General features: G+C 45.0%; 1 protein-coding gene across 1 annotated transcript in view; it reads left to right on the top strand.

Annotated features, from left to right (window-relative positions):
- The window catches only part of LOC142311890 (protein unc-80 homolog), a 124,242-nt gene that overhangs the window by 84,193 nt on the left and 12,369 nt on the right, over nucleotides 1–27,680 (top strand). The window contains exon 2 of the mRNA XM_075350710.1: nucleotides 8,927–9,147. Coding sequence (XP_075206825.1) covers nucleotides 8,927–9,147 — 221 coding nt within the window. The remainder of the gene's footprint in view (nucleotides 1–8,926; nucleotides 9,148–27,680) is intronic.

The following is a 27,680-nucleotide window of genomic DNA, read 5'->3' as shown; positions in this document are numbered from 1 at the left end:
AAAGATAAGTGGTGTCATTGTATACTATGTGCTGTGAAGTGTTACTCTATATAGGAACAGGAGTCCCACATTGACACAAAAGATTTGCACTGTTTAACTAAGAGACCACTCTCTGCACAAACTACAAACGTGGATAGCGTGCCCAATACCAAGCACATTAGACATATGATCAAGTGTATTCTGGAGATGGGTAGTGACATCAGAAATCCTGTAGGTGCCAGGGCATTCTATTCAAATTGGTAGTGCAGCCTAATAGATACCGTAATGCTTATGTCAGGTATAGTTGGATACAATGGGCAGGCACTTTCTTTAGATCCATGGCAGCACATAAGCTTTGTACAATTTGTAAATTATGACTCTAAAATTATTCCATCTATACCGAAGAACCTAAAACTCAGACCTCACACTAGACTCCAGAATTTGGATCCCAATTTTTAGATGCTAGAACCCAAAATTCAAACTCCAAGCCAAACCCCTATCTCCAACATTCAGGTCCAAAAATTCATACAATGTAATTTACACCCCAAACCAATCCCCATAATTAAAACTCCAGAGACCATAATTCAGATCCCAGACTACTCGTTCCCCCTCCACAGTTCCAGCTGCTCCTTTTGGTCGGCCCTTAATCTGCCTTTGCAGGACATGGCCCCACACAAGCATTTCCCAAGATTGCCTTTAATGAATGTAGATAATCCTACAAATTTGGGGTTATTGGTAACTATGTTTTCCTCTAATAGGGACTATCCCCTCTCAGCTAACTGACCCTGCCTGAATCTAGCGCTATGTCTCCTCTCCTCCTCTGCATCAATCTTTGTTGATTGGCTGCAGTGGTAAAGTCATGTCCACGACACTGCAGCCCATCATCAACAAAAAACAAAGCATTTGAGGTGACACAGAGCTGGATCTAAAGCCCGCTTTACACGCTACAATATATCTTACGATGTGTCGGCAGGGTCATGTCGTAAGTGACGCACATCCAGCATCGTAAGGTACATTGCAGTGTGTAGCAGCTACGTGCGATTGCGATTGAATGGTAAAACATTCATCGCACGCACGTCGTTCATTCCTCATGAATTGAATGTCAGATTGTTCATCGTACCCGGGGTAGCACACATTGCAGTGTGTGACACCCCTGGAACGATGAACAGATCTTACCTAAGTCCTGCGGCTCCCGCCGGCAATGCGGAAGGAAGGAGGTGGGTGCGATGTTTACGTCCCACTCAGCTCCGCCCCTCCGCTTCTATTGGCCGGCTGCCGCGTGACGTCGATGTGACGCCGAACGTCCCTCCCACTCCAGGAAGTGGACGTTCGCCGCCCACAGCGAGGTCGTATGGAAGGGTAAGTACGTGTGACGGGGGTTAATCGTTTGTGCGGCACATTCAACAAAATTGAACGTGCCACACATACGATGGGGGCGGTTACGATCGCATACGATATCGTATGCAAAATCGTAACATGTAAAGCAGGCTTTAGGCTGTGTCCGCACTTTGCTTTTTTACCTGCTTTTCCGCTGCTTTTTCAACTGCAGCGTTTTAATGCCAAAATGCTTGTGTTATGCTTTTCAAGCAAAGTCTATGGGAATTTGGGATTTCTTGTGCGCACTATGCTGTTCAAAACGCTGTGTTTTTGTTGCAGAAATTTGGGCAAAAACTCTGCTTTTTAAAAAAGCAACATGTCAATTGTTTTTGCCATTTGCGTTTTGAACTGCAAGTACCTCGACGCAAAGTGCGCACATAGCCTAAAGCAGAGTTTTTGCCCAAATTTCTGCCACAAGAACACAGCGTTTTGAACAGCAAAGTGCGCACAAGAAATCTCAAATTCCCATAGACTTTGCTTGAAAAGTATAACACAAGCATTTTGGCATTAAAACGCTGCAGTTGAAAAAGCAGCGGAAAAGCAGGTAAAAACGCAAAGTGCGGACACAGCCTTAGGAGGGTAAGTAAAGCTTGGTTTGTTTTTTAACCCATTACTGAGCCTTAGGTGGGCTTTGCACGTTGCGACATCGCAAGCCGATGCTGCGATGTCGCACGCGATAGTCCCCGCCCCTGTCGCAGGTACAATATCTTGTGAAAGCTGGCGTAGCGAAAATTATCGCTACGCCAGCTTCACATGCACCTGCCCTGCGACCGTCGCTCTGGACGGCGTCCCGCCTCATTATTAAGGGGGCGGGTCGTGCGGCGTCACTGCGACGTCACACGGCAGGCGGCCAATAGGAGCGGAGGGGCAGAGATGAGCGGGATGTGAACGTCCCGCCCACCTCCTTCCTTCCGCATAACCTACGGAAGCCGCGGTGACGCCGGTAGGAGATGTTCCTCGCTCCTGCGACTTCACATACAGCGATGTGTGCTGCCGCAGGAGCGAGGAACAACATCGGACCGTCGCGTCAGTGTAATTATGGATTACGCCGACGCTGCACCGATGATACGATTACGACGCTTTTGCGCTCGTTAATCGTATCATCTAGGCTTTACACACTGCGATGTCGCATGCGATGCCGGATGTGCGTCACTTTCAATTTGACCCCACCGACATCGCACCTGCGATGTCGTAGTGTGCAAAGCCCTCCTTAGTGTTATAGTTAGTTGAAAGGGAACAACCCCTTTAATCCATTATATGCCAGATTAGCAGGATTTCTGGATCACCACTTTCCATATGACTGGATTAGAGAATCGTAATATTTGGTTACCCCTCTTCTTCTTCATAGAGAAGCAGCATTTCCTGGAGAGATGACTGGTTTCAGGATATATATTATATATATATATATATATATATATATATATATACAGTTAGGTCCAGAAATATTTGGACAGTGACACAATTTTCGCGAGTTGGGCTCTGCATGCCACCACATTGGATTTGAAATGAAATCTCTACAACAGAATTCAAGTGCAGATTGTAACGTTTAATTTGAAGGTTTGAACAAAAATATCTGATAGAAATTGTAGGAATTGTACACATTTCTTTACAAACACTCCACATTTTAGGAGGTCAAAAGTAATTGGACAAATAAACCAAACCCAAACAAAATATTTTTATTTTCAATATTTTGTTGCGAATCCTTTGGAGGCAATCACTGCCTTAAGTCTGGAACCCATGGACATCACCAAACGCTGGGTTTCCTCCTTCTTAATGCTTTGCCAGGCCTTTACAGCCGCAGCCTTCAGGTCTTGCTTTTTTGTGGGTCTTTCCGTCTTAACTCTGGATTTGAGCAAGTGAAATGCATGCTCAATTGGGTTAAGATCTGGTGATTGACTTGGCCATTGCAGAATGTTCCACTTTTTTGAACTCATGAACTCCTGGGTAGCTTTGGCTGTATGCTTGGGGTCATTGTCCATCTGTACTATGAAGCGCCGTCCGATCAACTTTGCGGCATTTGGCTGAATCTGGGCTGAAAGTATATCCCGGTACACTTCAGAATTCATCCGGCTACTCTTGTCTGCTGTTATGTCATCAATAAACACAAGTGACCCAGTGCCATTAAAAGCTATGCATGCCCATGCCATCACGTTGCCTCCACCATGTTTTACAGAGGATGTAGCGTGCCTTGGATCATGTGCCGTTCCCTTTCTTCTCCAAATTTTTTTCTTCCCATCATTCTGGTACAGGTTGATCTTTGTCTCATCTGTCCATAGAATACTTTTCCAGAACTGAGCTGGCTTCATGAGGTGTTTTTCAGCAAATTTAACTCTGGCCTGTCTATTTTTGGAATTGATGAATGGTTTGCATCTAGATGTGAACCCTTTGTATTTACTTTCATGGAGTCTTCTCTTTACTATTGACTTAGAGACAGATACACCTACTTTACTGAGAGTGTTCTGGACTTCAGTTGATGTTGTGAACGGGTTCTTCTTCACCAAAGAAAGTATGCGGCGATCATCCACCACTGTTGTCATCCGTGGACGCCCAGGCCTTTTTGAGTTCCCAAGCTCACCAGTCAATTCCTTTTTTCTCAGAATGTACCCGACTGTGGATTTTGCTACTCCAAGCATGTCTGCTATCTCTCTGATGGATTTTTTCTTTTTTTTCAGCCTCAGGATGTTTTGCTTCACCTCAATTGAGAGTTCCTTAGACCGCATGTTGTCTGGTCACAGCAACAGCTTCCAAATGCAAAACCACACACCTGTAATCAACCCCAGACCTTTTAACTACTTCATTGATTACAGGTTAACGAGGGAGACGCCTTCAGAGTTAATTGCAGCCCTTAGAGTCCCTTGTCCAATTACTTTTGGTCCCTTGAAAAAGAGGAGGCTATGCATTACAGAGCTATGATTCCTAAACCCTTTCTCCGATTTGGATGTGAAAACTCTCATATTGCAGCTGGGAGTGTACACTTTCAGCCCATATTATATATATAATTGTATTTCTGAACATGTTTTTGTAAACAGCTAAAATAACAAAGCTTGTGTCACTGTCCAAATATTTCTGGACCTAACTGTATATATATATATACACTCTTCTCATCCAGTATCTCTTGCACTGTGAGATATTTCATAAAGTCGAGCCTAAGTCCCATTTAAATATCAAGCTATTATTGCCCCATCTCAGCAAACATCCCAGTAAGACGCTCAATCCAGTCAGTGATTGCGGAGATGGTGGGGATGGGCCGCCGCAGCATAGGCAAGAGACTGCACAGCTGTGTAAATGGCACATCGGCACCTGCAATATTGCACCCACCTCTGCCAGCCGAGAACTAGTGTTCATCCAAGAGGGAGGAAGGACCACAAGCCTTCCAGCAAGGCAGCCACAGGGGGTGGGAAAGGGGGTAAAGACCGGCACCAGGCAATATAATAACCAATTCCTTAGGTGTGTAGACTTGCGCAACCAATTTTTTATTAATCACTTCCTAACCTGAAAGTAAAAATGAACCATATTTGTAAACATTGTTTAAAAAACCAGTAACAACCGTTTGGTGTATACAGCTCCTATGCAGACCTATGTGTTGCCATGGTTACATAATTCAAGCCCTATGAGGAGTCTGATCTGGCCGTCATGTGTTATGCTCCTTTATCAGGTCTATAGACAGAATGGACACATATTTTTGCAGAGGAGCTATAGGCACAAAACAATATTTTAAAATTAAAACTATTTTTTTATATAGCCGCTTCATCTGGAGCAATAAAAAAAAGGTTGCAAAAGTGTTCATTTTTGATAAACCATTCCCAGCCCAAATACCACAATTTTGTAATATTGTAATATATAGTATATAATCCTCCTAAGGGGACTAAAAAAATAACATAAAAATAAAGAAAATGTTTTTAAAAAATTATATAAAAGCTTTAATCACCCCCCCTTTACCCACCTTTTTAATCTCCAAAAATGTCAGATTTATCAAAATATGAAATTAATTTAAACTGTACGTTAAATACCAAAATTGGAACATTTTTATAATGCCAGAATTGCCATTTTTTTGGTCGCAGAATCAAAAAAATGCAATAAAAAGTGATCAAATCATCATATGTACCCTAAAAATGGTATCAATAAACAGGTTAGCTCAGGACGTAACAATCAGCAGCAGGAAAATAAAAAAACGGAGAAGTTCAGAAGTTGCCAAAAAACAATTTAAAAAAAATAAATAATAAAATTCAGAATTTCGAAATTTTAACCACTAAATTAATAAAAATAATTGGACAAGTTTGGTATCCCCATGATCGTAGTGAGCGGGAAATTCATTTTGACCGATCAATATTACCATAGAGTAAATGGACCTCATAATAATAATAATTTTTCATTTATATAGCACTATTAATTTCACAGCGCTTTACATGCAACACTGTCCCCATTGGGGCTCACAATCTAAGTTCCCTATTAGTATGTTTTTGGACTGTGGGGGAAAACCCATGCAAACGCAAGAACATACAAACTCTTTGCAGATGTGTCCTTGGTGGGATTTGAACCCAGGACCCCAGCGCTGCAAGACTGCAGTGCTAACCACTGAGCCACCATGCCTCCTATAAGGGGATATTGATTGAAAAATATAAAGGTTATGACTTTTGGAGGAAAGGGAAAAATGAAAGCTATATGCAGCAATATTGTCGAATTTCTGTATATACAGTGCCTACAAGTAGTATTCAACCCCCTGCAGATTTAGTAGGTTTACACATTCGGAATTAACTTGGCATTGTGACATTTGGACTGTAGATCAGCCTGGAAGTGTGAAATGCACTGCAGCAAAAAAGAATGTTATTTGTTTGGTTTTTTTTTTTAAATTGTGAAAAGTTTATTCAGAGGGTCATTTATTATTCAACCCCTCAAACCACCAGAATTCTGTTTGGTTCCCCTAAAGTATTAAGAAGTATTTCAGGCACAAAGAACAATGAGCTTCACATGTTTGGATTAATTATCTCTTTTTCCAGCCTTTTCTGACTAATTAAGACCCTCCCCAAACTTGTGAACTGCACTCATACATGGTCAACATGGGAAAGACAAAGGAGCATTCCAAGGCCATCAGAGACAAGATCGTGGAGTGTCACAAGGCTGGCAAGGGGTACAGAACCCTTTCCAAGGAGTTGGGCCTACCTGTCTCCACTGTTGGGAGCATCATCCGGAAGTGGAAGGCTTATGGAACTACTGTTAGCCTTCCACGGCCTGGACAGCCTTTGAAAGATTCCTCCCGTGCCGAGGCCAGGCTTGTCCGAAGAGTCAAGGCTAACCCAAGGACAACAAGGAAGGAGCTCCGAGAAGATCTCATGGCAGTGGGGACATTGGTTTCAGTCAATACCATAAGTAACGTACTCCACCGCAATGGTCTCCGTTCCAGACGAGCCCGTAAGGTACCTTTACTTTCAAAGCATCATGTCAAGGCTCGTCTACAGTTTGCTCATGATCACTTGGAGGACTCTGAGACAGACTGGTTCAAGGTTCTCTGGTCTGATGAGACCAAGATCGAGATCTTTGGTGCCAACCACACAAGTGACGTTTGGAGACTGGATGGCACTGCATACGACCCCAAGAATACCATCCCTACAGTCAAGCATGGTGGTGGCAGCATCATGCTGTGGGGCTGTTTCTCAGCCAAGGGGCCTGGCCATCTGGTCCGCATCCATGGGAAGATGAATAGCACGGCCTACCTGGAGATTTTGGCCAAGAACCTCCGCTCCTCCATCAAGGATCTTAAGATGGGTCGTCATTTCATCTTCCAACAAGACAACGACCCAAAGCACACAGCCAAGAAAACCAAGGCCTGGTTCAAGAGGGAAAAAATCAAGGTGTTGCAGTGGCCTAGTCAGTCTCCTGACCTTAACCCAATTGAAAACTTGTGGAAGGAGCTCAAGATTAAAGTCCACATGAGACACCCAAAGAACCTAGATAACTTGGAGAAGATCTGCATGGAGGAGTGGGCCAAGATAACTCCAGAGACCTGTGCCGGCCTGATCAGGTCTTATAAAAGACGATTTTTAGCTGTTATTGCAAACAAGGGTTATTCCACAAAATATTAAACCTAGGGGTTGAATAATAATTGACCCACACTTTTCTGTTGAAAATTTACTAAAATTTAACTGAGCAACATAACTTGTTGGTTTGTAAGATTTATGCATCTGTTAATAAATCCTGCTCTTGTTTGAAGTTTGAAGGCTCTAACTTATTTGCATCTTATCAAACCTGCTAAATCTGCAGGGGGTTGAATACTACTTGAAGGCACTGTAGTGCAGCCAATCAAACAATTCCTTAAAAGGACTAAAAAATACACCAAAAAGTAAAAAGTAAAAAAAAGTTTTTCAAAAATATGAAAAAAATAAATCACTTAGTTTAGCCCCATTAAAAATAAAGATATATAAAAAATAGTGTTATCATTACATTATTATTATTATTAAAAAAATAAAAGTTTTTCAAAAAGTTTTTCAAAAATATGAAAAATAAAATAAAAAAATCACTTAGTTTATCCCCATCTAATATATAAAGCTGAATGTGTGTGTGTGTGTATGTATGTATGTCCGGGATTGGCATCTGCATTGTCGCAGCTACAGCCACAAAATTTTGCACACTCACACGTCTGGACCCCGAGAGCGTCATAGGCTATGTTTTGAGGGGAAATTTTAACACCGCGCTTTACAGTTAATCGCCAAACAAACCTGCCTCCTTTAAAGCGAATGGAGCTGGGAGCCACAGTGCAGCCAGAACTTCAGAAGAATGCGCAACCACGCCCTTATATGGAATGTTTGCGTGTCACAATGCAGCCAGGGAAAGAGACAGACACAAACAGGGTAAGAAACAGACATAGACAGGGTAAGAGACAGACACAAAAAGACAGACAAAGAGACAGACGGACAGGGAAAAAGACAGACAGGGAAAGAAAGGGAAAGAGACAGACAGGGTAAGAGACAGACAAAGACAGGTAAAGAGACAGACAAAGAGACAGACACAGCGAAAGAGACAGAGGGAAAGAGACAGACAGGGAAAGAGAGGGAAAGAGACAGACAGGGAAAGTGACAGAGATAGACAGACAGACAGGGAAAGAGATTGAGACAGACGAAGAAAGAGACAGTCAGAGACAGACAGGGAAAGAGACAGACAGACATAGAGACAAGAGATAGAGAGATATATACAGAGGGGGAGACAGACAGAGAATGGGAGAGAAACAGAGAGACAGTTACTATCCCGGGCGTTAATACATTCTATTTATACATTCTATCCCGGGAATGTTAATACATTCTATTTTGTTAACAACAGTTATTAACCCGGGCGAAGTCGGGTAGTATATATATGTATATAGTTTAGAAAGTTGACCAAAAAGCTATAAAAGGTTATATTGCATTATTTTTAGACCTATGACTGCTCCTCAAATGAGCCGAGGTGACCAGGGCCACAAAGGTGCAACAACGGCCAATCACACAATGTCAGCTGAAGTCAACTTGTTAGCTACCTAAATATCTCAATACTTGTACTACTGTGTGTCAAAAACAATATTTAATACCTTCCTATATTTCAGAGACAACCTTCATCTACTGGAAGAAGGCCAAGGGCTACCGAGAGAGAGGAGATGGATGAAAGAATTGCAAGGGAAGAGTTTCGGAGACCTCGAGAGTCCCTGCTTAATATTTGCACAGAATTTTACAAACATTGTAGTCCTAGATTAAAAGTTCTGCAAAATCTGGCTAGAGAGCCACTGGTCACCTCGCTAGAACTCCTAGATGTCAAGTCACACATGAGGTATGTGTTCTATTGAATGATGAAGCACTAGTTAAAAATAAAGATATTAAAAAATAGTGGTATCATCACATTATTATTATTATTATTATTATTATTATTTTAATAATAAAAAAAACCAAATATGAAAAAAAATCACTTAGTTAAGCCCCATTAAAAATAAAGATACTAAAAAAATAGTGTTATCACATTATTATTATTATAAAAAAACGTTTTTCAAAAATATGAAAAAAATAAAAAAAATCACTTAGTTTAGCCCCAGTAAAAATAAAGATATATAAAAAATACAGTGCAGTCATTACATTATTATTATTATTATTATTATTATTATTATTATTATTAAAAAAATAAAAAAAGTTTTTCAAAAATATGTAAAATAAAATAAAAAAATCACTTAGTTTATCCCTATTAAAAATAAAGATATTAAAAAATAGTGGTATCATCACATTATTATTATTATTATTATTTTAATAAAAAAGTAAAAAAAAAACAAATATGAAAAAAGATCACTTAGTTAAACCCCATTAAAAATAAAGATATATAAAAAGTACAGTGCGATCATTACATTATTATTATTATTATTATTATTATTAATAATAATCATAAAGTAAAAAAAAAAAGTTTTTTCACTTAGTTTATCCCCATTAGAAATAAAGATATTAAAAAAATAGTGGTATCATCACATTATTATTATTATTATTAAGAAAGTAATAAAAGTATGAAAAAAAATCACTTAGTTTAGCCCCATTAAAAATAAAGATACTAAAAAAAAGTGTTATCGCATTATTATTATTATAAAACAAGTTTTCCAAAAATATGAAAAAAAACCCCTAAAAAAATCACTTAGTTTATCCCCAATAAAAATAAAGATATTATAAAAACAGTTATCATCACATTATTATTATTATTATTATTATTATTATTACAAAAATAAAAATAACACATTTTTCAAAAATATGAAAAAAAAGTAACTTAGTGTAACCCCATTAAAATAAAAATATAAAAAGATAAATACAAATGTATTATCATCACCTTTTCCATAAAAGATCAATCTATCAAAATATACACAATTAACGCCATCAGTAAACACCGAAGACAAAAAAAACCCCGCTAAAGTTGCATTTTATTTTATTTTTGCTCACTCTAATCCTGCAAAATAATTCTGTAAGAAGGAATCGAAATGTCATATCTGTCCCAAAATGATATCGATAAAAAACATTTTCTCTCCACACAAAAAAACCCCAAGCTTTAAAAATGAAAACGTTACAGGTTACGGAAAATGGTGACACAGCCTAAAAATGTATTTTTTTTTTTTTTATTTTTTTTTTAGAAATTCCCATTTTTTTCCACTAATAATAATAATAATTATTATTATTATTATTATTATTATTATTATAAAACTGGATAAAATTGGGTATCGCTGTAATATGTGATGAGGAGAATCAATTTGCCAGGTCTTTTTTTGTCACTCCGTGTACACTGTAAAATGTCAGAATAGCTTTTTTTTTGTGGGTTTTTTTCACAATTTCACCACACTTGGAATTTTTTTTCTCATTTTCCAGTACACTATATGGTAAAATGGAAAGTACAAATCTTCCTGCAAAAAAGAAGCCATGATACAGTAATGTAGACCAAAAAATTAAAAGAAAGCTCTAGTCTCTATAAAAAAAGAGAGAAAAAAAACAAAACAAAAAAAACAGAAATTTGCCGCTGTGGGGAATGTTTTAAAGGTAACCCTTTCCACTATTCAAATAGCGTGTTCACTTTAGTCTGTAGATCAGTGCAATTACAGCAATGACAAGTTTCTAGAGGGTTTTTTCTTTAGGTATTACTATTTTTACACAATAAATCCAATCCGTATGTTTTTGAGTTGTGAAATTCTGAGAGCCAAAAGTTTTACAATTTTTCATCGACTGATCTGTATGAGGACTTATATTTTGTGAGAAGATATATCGCTTTCATTGGTGCCATTTTGTGGTCATTGTGACTTTTTCATCACTTTTTCTGACACTTTTGGAGGTAAAAAAAAGGCAAAAAAAACCCATAAAGTCTACATTTATCTTATTATTTTTTTTTATTTTTTTTTTAAACATTGTTGTATAATTGACACAATTTCCTTCTTCAGCAAGTTGATACAATTAATACAAAACCAACATTTAGGCCCTGTGAGCACACTGCAGTTTTTGCTGTGTTTTTGGTGCAGTTTTGGGTGCAGTTTGTTGCCCTATACTTACTGCATGTCTCTTCTTCTCCCAGCAAAGTCTATGAGAATTGAGAAAGGCTGTGTGCACGTTGCTTCTTTTTTGCCTGCAGTTTTGGGTGCAGAAAAAGGAGCAGCATGTCACTTCTTTTTTTGATTTTCCCTGCGTTTTTCCATCGAATATAGTAAAAAAATGTACAGGCAAAAACGCACTGAAACACGACAAAAACGCACCGAGACATGGCAAAAATGCACCGAAACATGTCAAAAACACACCAAATCTTGGCAAAAAACGCACCAAAACACGGCAAAAAAACACCAAAACACGGCAAAAAATGCACTAAAACACGGCAAAATTGCACCAAAACACACCAAGACACAGCAAAAAACGCACCGAAACACGGCAAAAACGCACCGAAACATGGCAAAAACGCACCGAAACACGGCAAAAACGCACCAAAACACGGCCAAAACGCACCGAAACATGGCAAAAATGCACTGAAACACGACAAAAACGCACCGAAACATGGCAAAAATGCACTGAAACATGACAAAAACGCACCAAAACGAATTCCTTTTTTTATGTGTTTTTCTGTCAGAGGGTGCATTTTTTGCTGAAGAAACAAAACTGCAGTGTGCGCACAAGGCTTTATAGGTTCTTTTCATGTTTTGCTACATTTGCATAAAATTCACTTAAAAAAAACTTATTTTTTTGGGGTTACCATATTCTAAGACCTGTGTGTGAGGACTTTTGTTTTTTGGTTTGTTTAGGGTTTTTTGCTGCATAATCTATAGTTTACCACTCTTTCTGGTCACAAACAATTTATAAACACTTTTTTTTAAAAGAAATAAATAATACTTATAGAAAGGATTAAAAAACAAAAACAATAAATCTCGAAGTTTTTTATTGGATTTTTTCATGGAGTCCACTGTGCAGTATACTTAGCTTTATTCTGTATAGCTATCTATCTATCTATCTATCTATCTATATATATATATATATATATATATATATATATATATATATATATATATATATATAATTTTCAGATTTATTTAGGGTATTACTTACTTTATTTGTACCTTCTTCCCTAGAATAAAATTAGGTATACTGCACAGAGAACTGCATAAAAACATAAAAACCTTCCAGATTTATTTTTTTTTATCCTTCCTATACATATTTATTTTTTTTGCATAAAAAATACCTTTTGAATGCTCTTTGTATAAGAGCAGATTGTAAGAGTAATTCTTTTAAAATTAATAAAATTAAAATTAATAAAAAAATGTTAAAAAAAAGAAAATACCTTTTTTTAAGAATTTTATTTTTTTTGTTCTTTTTATTTGTTTCTTATTTTTTCTTATTTTTTAATTCTCATTTTCTCAGAAACAAAAATGTTGATAGATATATGGGGTATTTTTTGTGCATCAAGTGATAGTTTTTATTGCAAGAGTGGTGCGGTTTCATAAAAAAAAAAGACTGTAAAGCTGTTGTCTCACCGTGTTAAATGGATTATATTGCAAGGCGCATGTAATAACAACCAACTTTGCGATTTACCCCTTACTAAAATTCCCCTCCATTATCAAGAGCAGAGGGATTTGTAATTCTACCGACCACTTCTGCAGTCTATCAGAGGTGGCCATTTTTCTATGTGTTTGCATGCTCTATGTTTTAGAGCTGCTCTGAAGTTGACCAGATCATTGGATCTCACCAGCTTCTATGCCCCCCACGCTCCTCCGATGCTGCAGGGGCAAAGTGGTCTATGCCAGCAGCATGGGAGAGCGCACAGCTCAGATTAGCTTCACGTCAATGCCACTAAACCGAACTGTGGCAACACCTTCCTGGCATGTTGGAACTGGGCAGAGAACCATTGCGATCCTAAGGAAAGAAGATGACGCCACCCTTTTAAGGAGCACACATGCAGACTGCCTATGAAGTATGTTAAGCCATTAGCATGCATGTAAGTGGTGACATGGATAATTTTTTTTTAACATATTTTAACTCTTTATATTTGGGTCAGTTGGTACCAATGTGCTTGGTCTTATCTGGTGTACAGGGGTGTTTTCTTTTCTTATCTGGGTGCAGGCGTCGTACACAGCAGCACAGAGGCTCTGTGTGTCCATAGGGCGCAGTAATGCCGGCCAGGTGCTTTCTGGACAATGACCCAATATATTCCAGCAGCTCGCACTCATCCCTATGGCCTATCCACATTAACCACGCAATAAAGAGGCGAGCTGTGAGCAGCCAGCACTGGGAACAAGGCGTCTTTCTTCTGGAGCCGCTGCCCGCGGGCCTGAGTTCTGCCTTCCCTTTTCAGCTACTCTGGTCCTCTGGAAGAAGTTCTCTGTGACTCCTGAATGGACCCTTGTTTTCCGGGATGGAGCAGGAGCGATGTGAAGGGAGACAGGAAATGTCAGGCTTGACCCTTTCTCTCTTTCTACTTTTCTGGGATTTTGTAATAAAATGGCGAATGTCACACATTTATAGGATTATAAAATATTCCCATCGCGCACTGGGGTTCATGCGGGGCAGTTTTGGCCCCGTGGGAATTTACCACTACTTTATTTTTGTATATATGAATTTACGTTCATGTTTATTCACTATATTAGTATATCATGAAATTGTAACCTGGAAGTTTTCTTGGCAGCTGCCCTCACACAGCGGTGTAGAGCGTCGTGCTAGCGTGCGGGGCAAGGAAAGTATTGTGGTCTCAAACAAAGTTGATGCAATCCAGAATTGGTAACAGCCGCTCTCAAAGAAGCAAGTTAGAGTGTTTCTGGGCATTGAGGGCTACTACCGTCTGTTCATCCTCAACTTTGCCATGATATCCGCACTCCTGATGGGCCACCTTAAGGGTAGAAAGTTGACTATGGCCAACTGGGCTCCAGAAGCTGAGGCAGCTTCCCAGGTACTGAAGATAGCCAGTGTTGGTGGCACTGGTTTTCAGTTTTCAGAAAGGTATTTGTGGTCCAGATGGACGCATTAGAGGTCGGGTCATGTGCCGTCTTGTCTCAGGAAATGAACAGAGCGTTTGGCCATCAAATTGTCATTGGACATGTTAAGGTACTACCTATTAGGCTGGAGATTTAGGCTAGTGTCAGACCATGCCTGCTGAGATCGATGTGGGAAAAGAAAAGGAATAATGACTGAGTGACCAGGTGGTTCCTGGAACTTTTAAGATTTTAGATTCCATGTAAGGAAACTTTGCTCATGCCAGAGCATAGGCTCGGGAAACTTCATAGTAATGGTGATGCTCTGTCAAGGATCCACTGTTTGAAGGTGGAAGGTGACCAGATAGAGGGAGGGGTGTGTAAGATGGCCATCAGACAGGTTTTCAAGGGGAGATATGCAACATCAAGGATGGTAGCCTCGGTGATGAAAAGCGCAAAAGCAGGCTTCAGCTTGTATAGTGCTAAGTTAATAGGTCGTGTCTGAGCTGGGTTTACAAGCAGTTAGAGAGATGGGTGAGACTGGATGCTCACTGTGAGGTAAATCCGGAGAGATGACGATAAATCATGATATTCAAGTATGTCAGGAAGCCCTCTCCTGGTGTCAACCCCCCTTTCCCCCACACAACTGGTTTAGCAACAAACTCCATGGCCATGTCCTGTGATATGGAAATTAGGTGGCTTTGGGACAATGGACACAGGATGGCTCCCTGCCGTCACCCTGTAGTAGGAGCTGCTATCTAATTAGCAAGGCTCTGGAAATAGCCAGACAGAACGACTCCAGTAAAAAATGGTTCATATCTCGCAAGCCATATTTCCGATAAATATGGCAACCATAAAAATGGTGTCTCCGCATGTGGACGATGCCGGCACCCCCTTTTTATGGGAACAGGACATTGGGAAATGCCCCAGGCGTGATATCAGCCAATGGGGAACTGGCAGACAGGTCATGAGTCCCCTCGTTCTGTAGCTAAATTCATAACTGTCACAATGAGAGCATTGGCGTCTGCCTACGACGCTCCCAGGCAAAGTTATAGCCAAAATCCCCTTTGCTGGATAATTCTGATCCATGCAGGGGGAGTGGCAGTGCTTCCCTGTGAGGTCACTAAGGTAGGAGGGGACCTGGATCTGCCCAGGTTGATAACCCTACTTCGGCCATTTTCCAGCGTTCTTCTGCTCGGGGGCCTGGTTGGGACAGACCTGTGAGAGAGTTCCTGGAAACCTGGTCTACAGCGCCCCCCTGTGGCCAGACACACAAGGTAACTGATGTAATTGTATACCTGTTTGTAACCCATGCTTTGCTTGTAACTGTACTCTGACATAACTGTATATTCTGTAGATTCCCTATTGTATATATTGTAGTTTCTAGTGTGCTTTAGGCGATTAAATTATATAATTAATCCTGGGCTGTTCTGTTATCTCGATCTTGAATCCCACGTCTGTGTGTTCGGCTAATAGTTACCGTAAATCGGTTGGTGGCAGCGAGTTGTGCCAAGGATTATTGTGGGGAGGCCAGTGAGATTCGGGAAGATATTATATATTCCGCCCGCGGAGGTCGGGGGAATATATACCCTACTCTCACCGGGGACCCTTCAATAATCGGCAGAAGTAGTATAGCGGCCTCCTTGCTTATTGTCGGGCAATTCCATAATTGGCCTGACTATAAGAGGGGCGCTAGAGAGCGCGTCACGTGCTCTGTCTGTCGGTCGGGAGGTATAAAGTAGGGGTGACCCCCACTTGTTACCCCCCGATTGTGACGTACTGGTAGCCAGCGCGGGGGATTTCTGAGTGACCCCCCCGGTGGTTTGTGACATATTGGTGGCAAGCGGTGGGATCGAGATAATAGTGTGTGTGAGTGTGAGACCCATACTCCCAGACACTAAAGACTGCCTGCAGCAGCTGTGGCTGCTGGGGTCTTCAGACCAGCTCAACACTAGAGTGTCAGAGTGCAGATACTGTAAGGTGTGTGGAGGCATCAGGTGTCAGTTCTGTGTCAGTGACCAAAGTCTGCAACAATGGCTGATAGCACCAGGAGCAAAGCCAAAGGAATGGCCGATGCTCAGGCCAGAGACGATGAGGAGGTTGTCCACGAGCCCTCCAGGAGCCCGACGCCAGAGAACAGCTCTGCAGAGGACATCGCACAACCTGGGACTGCTGGACAAGATGAGGAGGAGCTCGCCCAAGGTTCCTCAACGAGCCAGATGCCAGCCCTCCGCTCTGCAATGGACAGTGAAGCACCAGGCTCCGCAGCGGGCCGCAGATCACCACGTGCCATTCCACCGAGCCTGGGAGGCTCGGATAGCCTTCTTCAAATGGCTATGGCCCTTCTCCAGGCTGGAGACCGGGATACCTACGAGATACTCATGGCAGAGCGCAGGGCAGAGCGGCAGGCAGCGCGTGAAGAGCGCCAGGCAGAGCGTGACTACCAGCTGCAGCTAGCTCAGCTCCGGCCCTCATCAGCCACACGTGACCTTCAAGACACCAAACTTCCAAAGGTCCGTGTTGAGGACTTCCCAGTGCTGGAGAAGGATGGAGACTTGGACTCTTTCTTGACTGCTTTTGAGCGGACTTGCTTGCAGCACCATCTGAACAAGGACCAGTGGGCCAAATACCTGACCCCCCGTTTAAGGGGTAAGGCCCTGGATATCCTTGGGGACTTGCCTGCTGAGGCAGATCAGGGCTACGACACCATCAAGCGGGCCCTGATCCAACAGTACAACCTCACCCCGGAGTCCTACCGCAAGAAGTTCCGGACGCTGCAGAAGGGACCAAAGGACTCCTGGGCTGACCACCGGCGGGCACTTGCCCGAGCTGCCGACCACTGGACCCAAGGCCTGCAGCTTTCCACCGGACCGGAGATCCTGGACTTGTTCATCACGGAGCAACTCTTGTGGAACTGCCCTGAGGATCTCCGCCAGTTCATCCGAGACCAGAAGCCAAAGGGGTCCACGGCTACAGCTGCCCTTGCCGATGACTACACCAACAACCGGGCCCCTGAGGCCAGGAGAGCGGCCACCAGCAGCACCTGGAGAGGGGGTAAGATGAATTCTGCGACTGCCCCACCTGCCCCTAGACTGCAGGGGGTGTCCCCCTCAACTCCCCTCTCCAGGCCCGTGGCGGAACCAAGACGGTGCCACCAGTGCAACCTACCTGGACACTTCAAGGCCATGTGCCCTCAGCGTCCCAAGGCCCCGGCTCCGTCCCCGTCCCAAGGGCCGCCCAAGGTGTATTGTGTGGGTGGGGGTGGTGGTAGGTCCCTGGACAGCTTCCAACCTGTCACCGTCGGCCAGTCTGTGACCATAGGACTGCGAGACAGCGCCTCGGAAGTGACTCTGGTGCGGCCTGAGATGGTGTCCCCCCAAGACTTGATCCCTGGAAAAACCCTCGCTGTCTCCGGGATTGGAGGCATTGACCCGGCGCTGCCTGTTGCTGACATTTATGTGGACTGGGGCGCAGGGCGAGGGGTGAGGGAGGTGGGGGTAACTGATCGGATCCCTGCAAACGTGCTACTTGGGACAGATTTGGGGCAAATAACCTCCCAGTTTGGGCCCCAACCGAGGGCTGAACCTTCAGCCAGTACTGACATGCCTCCGGACAATGTTAATGTGTTATCTATGAATGATGTAAGGGAGGAGGGAGTGAACTCTGATATTTCTGCTTGCATAGACACCATAGACACACACACAGCTGCAGCTGTGACAGGGGAGGGGGTCAGAGAAAGGTGTGACAATGCCTCTACAAGTAACCAGCCTGTGAGCTGGGATCTGTTGCCCTCTGCAGGGATAAGCAGAGAGCAGGGTGCTGCAGGGGGAGGACCAGTGTGTGGGGTGGGGGCTACCACAGCAAATGTGGGGTCCCCAGAGATTTCACAGCGGGGTTCTGTTGCTGCAGGAGGGGAACAGGCAGGTGAGATTGGGGCCGGTCCAGGAGCGGAAGTGCTCCCAGGTAAGATCTCGGTGCATGGTTCCCCCACAACCGGGGTGTCAGGAAGCCAGGTAGGTCTGCCTGAACCGGCGACTTGGTCAGGAACGGAGGAGGAGCAGGCACGACCCACGGTCGCAGCGGCTGTGGCCGCTGTCACCCGCAGTGGGAGTGCTGGGAGCCAAGGGGCCTCCCGGAGGTCCGATAGCTCTTCCCCTTCTGACCAAGTGGCAGCCGAGTCAGGTGGAGGCCAGGACACAGGTCCCGGGGTACTGACTGAAGATGTGACAGTCTCGTCGATTCTGGCCACATCTAGTCAGGGGTTTCAGGCAGCGTTAGAAGCTGACGACAGCCTGAAAGCTCTTAAGGAGCAGGCGGCACAGCCTCCCTCGGACTCGGACCCGGAGCGAGTGGTCTGGGACCAAGGACGGCTGTACCGGGCCACGGTCCAGCAGGGTTCACCGGAGGCGTGGCCCAGGGACCGACAGTTGGTGGTACCCTATCCGTTCCGGACGGAGTTGTTGCGGATCGCACATGAGATTCCGATGGCCGGACACCTAGGGATCGCTAAGACCAAGGCCAGGTTAAACCAGCATTTCTACTGGCCAAAAATGGGGGCCGATGTGGCTGCCTACTGCCGTTCGTGTGAAACCTGTCAGAGAGTGGGGAAGGCGGGGCCACGCCCCAAAGCCCCACTGGTATCTCTGCCAATCATCGATGAGCCTTTCAGGAGGGTGGCTGTGGATCTGGTCGGCCCGCTGGCCATCCCCAGCAGCTCCGGGAAACGCTTCATACTGACGGTAGTGGACTATGCCACCCGGTACCCAGAAGCCGTGGCCTTGTCGTCCATTCGGGCTGACAAGGTGGCCACCGCATTGCTGGAGATTTTCTCCCGAGTGGGTTTTCCCCAGGAAATGCTCACTGACCGGGGGACCCAATTCATGTCCCAGCTGATGGAGACCCTCTGTAAGCAAGTCCAGGTGCGACATCTGGTGGCCAGCCCGTACCATCCACAGACTAATGGCCTGTGCGAGCGGTTCAATGGCACCTTAAAGCAGATGCTTAAGATGTTGGTCGACTCCCATGGGCGTGACTGGGAGCGGTATCTCCCACACCTGTTATTTGCTTACCGGGAGGTTCCACAGGCCTCAACAGGATTCTCACCGTTTGAGCTCCTGTACGGGCGACGTGTGCGGGGCCCCCTGGCTCTGGTGAAAGAGGCTTGGGAAGGGGATTTGGCCACCCCTGGAGTGTCGGTTATCGAGTATGTCATGCGCTTCCGGGACAAAATGCAGGCCTTGACGCAACTGGTACACGACAATATGGCTCAAGCCCAGGCCGATCAGAAGCGTTGGTACGACCAGAACGCTTGTGAGAGGACCTACCAAGTGGGTCAAGAGGTGTGGGTACTGGTCCCCGTACCACAGGACAAGCTTCAGGCAGCCTGGGAAGGCCCATACCTCGTGTACCAGCAGCTCAACCCTGTGACGTACCTGGTCACCCTGGACCCTGCCCGTGGAAGGCGGAAGCCCTTCCATGTGAACATGATGAAGGCACATCATGAGCGGGAGGCATGTGCACTCCCTGTGTGCAACCTGCCCGAGGAGGGAGAAGCGGAAACCCTCTTGGATATGCTAGCCCAGGTCCGGGCAGGCGGATCCATTGAGGATGTGGAGGTTGGCCACCAGCTCTTGGAGGACCAACGGTCCCAGCTGTGGGCCACCCTACACCCCTTCCGGGGGTTGTTTACCAACCAGCCCGGAAGGACTGACTTGGCTGTCCATCACGTGGACACTGGGGATCATCCCCCGATCCGGCGTTCAGCATATCGGGTCTCCCTGGAGGTGCAGCAACACATGCGCCAGGAGATTGACGAGATGCTGGAGCTGGGGGTGATCCAGGCATCCAACAGCGCTTGGGCCTCGCCTGTAGTCCTCGTCCCTAAGAAGGACCGAACCACTCGGTTCTGCGTGGACTACAGGGGGCTCAATGCTGTCACGGTCGCCGATGCGTACCCAATGCCACGCATCGATGACCTGCTCGATCAGTTGGCCGGGGCTCAGTACCTGACCATCATGGATCTGAGCCGGGGATATTGGCAGATCCCCCTGACTCGCAAGGCCAGGGAACGCTCTGCCTTTATTACCCCATTTGGACTGTACGAGTCCACGGTGATGCCATTCGGGATGAGGAATGCCCCTGCCACTTTCCAGCGGATGGTCAACACCCTGCTCAAGGGACTTGAAGGGTACGCGGCCGCGTACCTGGATGACATTGCCGTCTTCAGTCCCACCTGGGAGGACCACCTAGAGCATCTAGCACAGGTGCTCAGGCGGATCCACCGGGCAGGTTTGACCATCAAGCCGGGAAAGTGTCAGCTGGCCATGAGCGAGGTCCAGTACCTCGGTCACCGGGTAGGCGGGGGAACACTGAAGCCCGAGCCTGAGAAAGTGGAAGCCATCGCATCCTGGCCCACCCCCAGGACCAAGAAGCAGGTGATGTCCTTCTTGGGGACCGCTGGGTACTATAGGAGGTTTGTTCCATGCTATAGTAGCCTGGCAAAACCCTTGACGGACCTCACCAAGAAGAAGCTGCCCTCTGCAGTCGATTGGACAATGGACTGCGAGACAGCCTTCCGGGCCCTAAAGGACGCCCTGTCCAGCCCGCCCGTGCTACAGGCAGCCGACTTCACGCGGCCGTTTGTAGTACAGACCGACGCCAGTGACTTCGGCCTCGGTGCGGTGCTCAGCCAGGTGGACTCTGCGAGCCAAGAGCACCCGGTCTTGTACCTGAGCAGGAAGCTGTTACCAAGGGAAGTTGCCTATTCCACGATGGAGAAGGAGTGCCTGGCCATAGTGTGGGCCCTGCAGCGTCTGCAACCCTATCTATACGGGCGCCACTTCATCGTGGAGACGGACCACAATCCCCTCAGCTGGTTGCACACCGTCTCTGGGACGAATGGGCGATTGTTGCGATGGAGCCTTGCGCTCCAGCAATACAACTTCACCATTCGCCACAAAAGGGGCCGTGACCACGGTAACGCAGACGGGCTGTCCCGACAAGGAGAGGTCGCGGACGGGCGCACGGGGGAACACCGGAGTGTGCTGCCCCCTAGCGCCCTCAAAAGGGGGGAGGTGTGAGGTAAATCCGGAGAGATGACGATAAATCATGATATTCAAGTATGTCAGGAAGCCCTCTCCTGGTGTCAACCCCCCTTTCCCCCACACAACTGGTTTAGCAACAAACTCCATGGCCATGTCCTGTGATATGGAAATTAGGTGGCTTTGGGACAATGGACACAGGATGGCTCCCTGCCGTCACCCTGTAGTAGGAGCTGCTATCTAATTAGCAAGGCTCTGGAAATAGCCAGACAGAACGACTCCAGTAAAAAATGGTTCATATCTCGCAAGCCATATTTCCGATAAATATGGCAACCATAAAAATGGTGTCTCCGCATGTGGACGATGCCGGCACCCCCTTTTTATGGGAACAGGACATTGGGAAATGCCCCAGGCGTGATATCAGCCAATGGGGAACTGGCAGACAGGTCATGAGTCCCCTCGTTCTGTAGCTAAATTCATAACTGTCACAATGAGAGCATTGGCGTCTGCCTACGACGCTCCCAGGCAAAGTTATAGCCAAAATCCCCTTTGCTGGATAATTCTGATCCATGCAGGGGGAGTGGCAGTGCTTCCCTGTGAGGTCACTAAGGTAGGAGGGGACCTGGATCTGCCCAGGTTGATAACCCTACTTCGGCCATTTTCCAGCGTTCTTCTGCTCGGGGGCCTGGTTGGGACAGACCTGTGAGAGAGTTCCTGGAAACCTGGTCTACAGCGCCCCCCTGTGGCCAGACACACAAGGTAACTGATGTAATTGTATACCTGTTTGTAACCCATGCTTTGCTTGTAACTGTACTCTGACATAACTGTATATTCTGTAGATTCCCTATTGTATATATTGTAGTTTCTAGTGTGCTTTAGGCGATTAAATTATATAATTAATCCTGGGCTGTTCTGTTATCTCGATCTTGAATCCCACGTCTGTGTGTTCGGCTAATAGTTACCGTAAATCGGTTGGTGGCAGCGAGTTGTGCCAAGGATTATTGTGGGGAGGCCAGTGAGATTCGGGAAGATATTATATATTCCGCCCGCGGAGGTCGGGGGAATATATACCCTACTCTCACCGGGGACCCTTCAATAATCGGCAGAAGTAGTATAGCGGCCTCCTTGCTTATTGTCGGGCAATTCCATAATTGGCCTGACTATAAGAGGGGCGCTAGAGAGCGCGTCACGTGCTCTGTCTGTCGGTCGGGAGGTATAAAGTAGGGGTGACCCCCACTTGTTACCCCCCGATTGTGACGTACTGGTAGCCAGCGCGGGGGATTTCTGAGTGACCCCCCCGGTGGTTTGTGACACTCACATATCCCCATCCTGGGGCATGGTTTGGAAGGTAAGATGGAGACCAGTTGTCTCATTCAGGGTCTGTGTGTGTGGAGGTGTGCAGACCTCCAGTGTTGTTTTTCCTTGCTAATTAATATGGGGTGCACATTATCTTGACCGAGCTAACCTGCACTTTTGTATTAAGTATGTGCTTTATGTTTTCTCTTTGTGCCGGAAAAAGCTGTTTTTGGTTTCTTATCCTAAGCAGTTTATATGGTGTAAATAAACTAGCCCAGACGTTTTACTGATTTTAATCAATATAGATTAGAATTTTTACCAGAACTGTTTTTAACCCATAACATGAAAGTAATGTTAATAATATGTTTTATTATAATATCTTCAGTTTTGCTTAAATATTTAATGAAAAAAATGCATACATCTAGTATTTTGCATGACCCCCATGCTTTTTGATGACAGCACCATGTCGTCTAGGCTTGGAATGAACAACTTGGCAACATATTACAATTAGTGATGGGAGGACTCACAGATATCTGGGATTGGCAGATTTCACCGGATTTAAAAAAAAACAAATAAAAAACGGTTCCAGCCCAGAATTGACCCCGGATATCTAGCCAGATGCCAGTCCCCATATAAGTCTATGGGGACGAGAATCCGGCGCTTAAAAATGATGATAAAATAGATATGGGGATTAGAGCAAGCACACTATACTTACTGAGTCTCTGACGCTGCTGTAACTGCTTCCGGGCCACTCACTTCCAGAAGGTGTAGATTGGGTGCAGGAATATGGTGTAAAAATTTCAGCACCAAATTTACATCTCTTGGCATCATCTCCCAGGAGATGCAGGTCTGTGAACTCAGTGACCTCATTTTACTTGAGGTCACTGAGTTTAATGAGGTTACCTGAGGCCAGGTTACCTGCTATCACAGGTGAAGGACCGTGGGAACCTCCATCTGTGACCGCAAATAACCTGAGCGGGTGGTCATGTTTTATGGCCACCCCCTGTCACTTAAAAAAAAAAAAAAAAAAAAAGCTGCATGAGTTCCCTTTTATTTTAATACACAGCTAAGATAAGCACAAGCTTTATCTGTGCTAAGTATCATAATATGGGGGGACACTATGACAATTTATTTATTTTTACCCCAATCTACAGTGACCTGCAGACATGGTCTGTGATTGCAAGCAGTTAGACACGCTGTCACTCACTGTGGGGGCACTGTCTGACTGCAACCAATCGCAGTGATCAGTGGTGTCGTCACTCAGCATAGCCGTGGCCAGAGCTGGAGTTTCTCACGGTCCTCAACCTGTGACCACAGGTAACTTGATCTGAGGTGACTTCAGTGATCTCACCTGAGTTCATTTTGGTCCTTGAGGTCACAGGTGGAGGACTGCTCACTGTTCATCACGCAGCTCACTCAGTCTCTGCCTGAACCTAACAGCGGGCAGTCATGTTCTATGGCCACTCAGTGTGAATTCACATATAGCAGAGCTGGAATCGTCGTGGGACCTCTTGTGGATTACGTCGGACCTGGATATTTTTGGGGTTAATAAAGGGATGAAAGAGGGTGTTTTTTTGTATGTTATTTCAAATTAAGGATCTTTTGAGTGTTTGTCTATATTTCTTTTCACTTACAGAATAGTGATAGGGGATCTCATAGACTCCTCCCATTACTAATCTAGGGCTTATTGGCAGCTATGAGCTGACATTAACCCGTTATTACCCTGATTGCCGCCGCACCAGGGCAATCGGGAAGCTAATGGATGTGACAACGCTGGATGGCTGCAGGCTGATATTTTTAGGAAGGGGGGCCAATAAGTATTGGTCTCCCCAGTCTGAGAATACCAGCCCCCAGCTGTCTGGCTTTATCTTGGCTAAGTATCGAAATTGGGGGGAATGCATGCCGTTTTTTTTTAATTATTTATTTAAATAATGACATTATCTTCATCAAGTCCCATGAGGTAGTCTTAGACAAGGACTTATTACACTCTGTTCTAATTTGGCCTGACGTTGCCTTTTTTGGGACTTGTGGGGGGAAAGGGAATTGCTGGGTTACTTGTACAACAGCCATGGCACATCTAAAGAAACCCCATCACAGCCTGAGTCTGTGTTTCCCTTCTGTGTACAGGTTGGCCATGAATAAGAGCCCAACCACCCTGAGGCCAGCATTCCTGAGCAGAGGGTGTCCAGAGGGAACTTTGGAACCGCCCAACTCAGGGACCTGGCTTTTGATTCGTGACGGGGTTGCTCAAGAACCAGAGGCGTCTGACACCAGGTACCCATATTTTGCTGTAAATGGGGAGTTATTATATCGTGTCAGCAAGCAGTTGTTAGTACCAGAACCTTACAGACACAGGGTTTTAGACATGTCCCATTTTCACGTCTTAGGTGACCATCTGAGGATGGAGAAAACACAGGAAAGGATCCTCCGGAGGTTCTACTGGCCCAGCTGTCACTGAGAAATTTTGAATTATTGCAGATTTGATCCCATCTGCCAGCTAACCACTCCAGTTACTCACTTCCATAGCCCTTTTGTGCTATTACACATCATTGTTGTCCCATTTGATCGCATAGCAATGCATTAAGTAGGACCCCTAGTCAAGTCCTTCAGAGTATATTAGTATATCCTAGTGGTCACGGAATATACTACCCGGTATCCGGAGGCAGTACCTATGAGAAATTCCTCTGCTAAGAGCATAGCCAGAGAACTCGTCCAGATCATTTCCAGAACCGGACTACCAAGAGAGAACCTGACGAACCAAGAGACCCCATTCATGTAAAAGGTCATGAGGGAATTATGCAAAGCCCTGCAGATCACACAACTCAGGATCTCAGTATATCAACCACAGACAGATGGACTCGTGCAATGGTTTAATAAAATATTGAAGGCAATGCTAAAGAAGGTTGTGGAAAAGTACAGCCTAAACTGGGACTTTCTACTACTGTACCTGTTATTCTCCATCAGAGAAGTCCCGCAGGCCTCTACGGGATTTTCAGCGTTTGAGCTGTTGTATGCTTGACACCAACATAGACGCCTGGATAAAGCGAAAGAGACCTTGGAAGCAGAGTCTACACCCTACAAGAGCGTAATCGAGCAAGTGGCCCAAATGCAAGAAAGAATTGCTGAAGTGATGCCCTTCATGAGAGAGCACCCCTTCCGGGCGCAAGAGGCCCAGTTAAGTTGTGCAATTGTCAGCAAGAGTGAGACAGTTAAGCCCGGGAGATCGTGGACTTGTGCTCGTACAGTAGAAATCAAATTTCTGGCCAAGTTGCAAGGTCCTTTGGAACTGGTGAAAATTTGGGAAAAGTTAATTATAAAATCCACTAACCAGGGAGTAGGAAGCCCTACCAGAGATGTACCACATCAATCTAATCAAGCCATGGCAAAATAGGGAACCTATGGAAGACCAGTGTTTAGTGGCTAAGTCCGGATCTGACCTTGAATTTGTCCAGGTGACAGAGATGATGTCACCTGCCTAAAAGTATCAGTGCCGAGAATTTCTTCATCAGAACATAGATTTATTCTCAGAACTGCCAGGTCATAGAACATGAAATCATCATGTCTGTGTGAGTTTGAAGCCATAGCGGATTCCTGAGTCCCGTCAAGAAGTAATATCGAAGAAGATGAAGTGGATGTTGGACCTAGGAGTGATTGAAATCACTGGTCCAGTCCCATTGTCTTGGTACCAAACTACTATAGGAAACAGATCAAGTTTTCCAAGTTCAACACATATCCAATACACCATGTTGACGAGCTCATTGAGAGGCTAAGGCCAGCCTGTGACATCACCACACTAGACCTCACAAAAGGCTATTGGTAGATTCCCTATTCCAAATATGCCAACTAGAAGACAGCCTTTTCAATGCCAGATTAGTGTTTCGAGTATGTTTGCATGCCATTTGGGCTGCAAGGAGCTCCCGCCACCCTCCATAGGGACATTGACCAAGTCCTAGCTCCCCCAAGAAATACATAGTGGCCTACCTGGATTACTTTGTGATCTTCAGCCAAGATTGGGGAAGCCATCTGGGCAATGTCCAAGCAATTTTTGATGCCTTAAGGAAGGCAGGGTTTTTTATCAACCCGAAGAAATGTGCTGTCGGGATGGAAGAAGCCAGATACTTAGGCTATGTCGTGGGCAGGGGTGAGATCAAGCCCTAAGTGAATAAGGTGGATGTCATCCAAAACTGACCACAACTGCTCTCAAAAAAACAAACTTGGGCATTCCTGGGCATAGTTGGCTACTACTGTCATTGCATCCAAATATCACCATGGTAGCTGCACCCCTTAAAAACCTCCTAGGAATGGTAAAAAGTCAGCTATGACGAAGTGGTCTCCAGAAGAGACAGCCTTACAAAAACTGAAGTTAGTCCTGTGTAAACAGCCGATGTTGGTGGCACCAGACTTCAATTAGGAATTTGTGGTCCTGACGGATGCATTGGGGTTGGTCTAGGTACCATCTTGTCCCAAAAAGTGAATGGCGAAGAACACCCATTATTGTAGCTGAGTAAGAAACTGTCTTCCTGTGAGATGAATTACTCCATTGTGTAGAAAGAGTGTTTAACCATCAAATGGGCCTTGGACACTTTAAGGTACTACCTATTAGGCAGGAAATTTAGGTTAATGTCAGACCATGCCCCGCTAAGATGGATGACAGAAAATAAAGGGAATCATTCCATTGTAATCAGGAGGTTCCTGGCATTTCAGGACTTTAACTGAAATGTAGCGCATATGCCTGGGAAACTACATGGCAATGAGGATGCGCTGTGAAGAGACCACTGTTTAATGATGAAAGGTGGCAAGCCCTGCGGCTTTGGGCAGAGGTGGAAGTGTGTAAGATGGCCGCCGGATATGTCATGGAAGGGAGATATGTATCATAGATGTGGTTATACTCTGTAATGTAAGCCTGGAAACTAGCTCCAGTACGTATAGTACTGAGAGGGTTTATAGGGCTGACAATGACCACGTTTACGAGCAGTCAGAGAGATGGGTGGGACAGGCTACTCACATATTCCTACCCCAGGGCGTGGTATGGTGGACATAAGAAAGTCCAGTTTGATTCATTAGCTGTCACG

This window comes from Anomaloglossus baeobatrachus, chromosome 5 (assembly GCF_048569485.1).
Source record: "Anomaloglossus baeobatrachus isolate aAnoBae1 chromosome 5, aAnoBae1.hap1, whole genome shotgun sequence".
Classification (NCBI taxonomy): domain Eukaryota; kingdom Metazoa; phylum Chordata; class Amphibia; order Anura; family Aromobatidae; genus Anomaloglossus; species Anomaloglossus baeobatrachus.
Note: the sequence above shows the minus strand (reverse complement) of the source record. Positions and strands in the feature narration are given on the sequence as shown.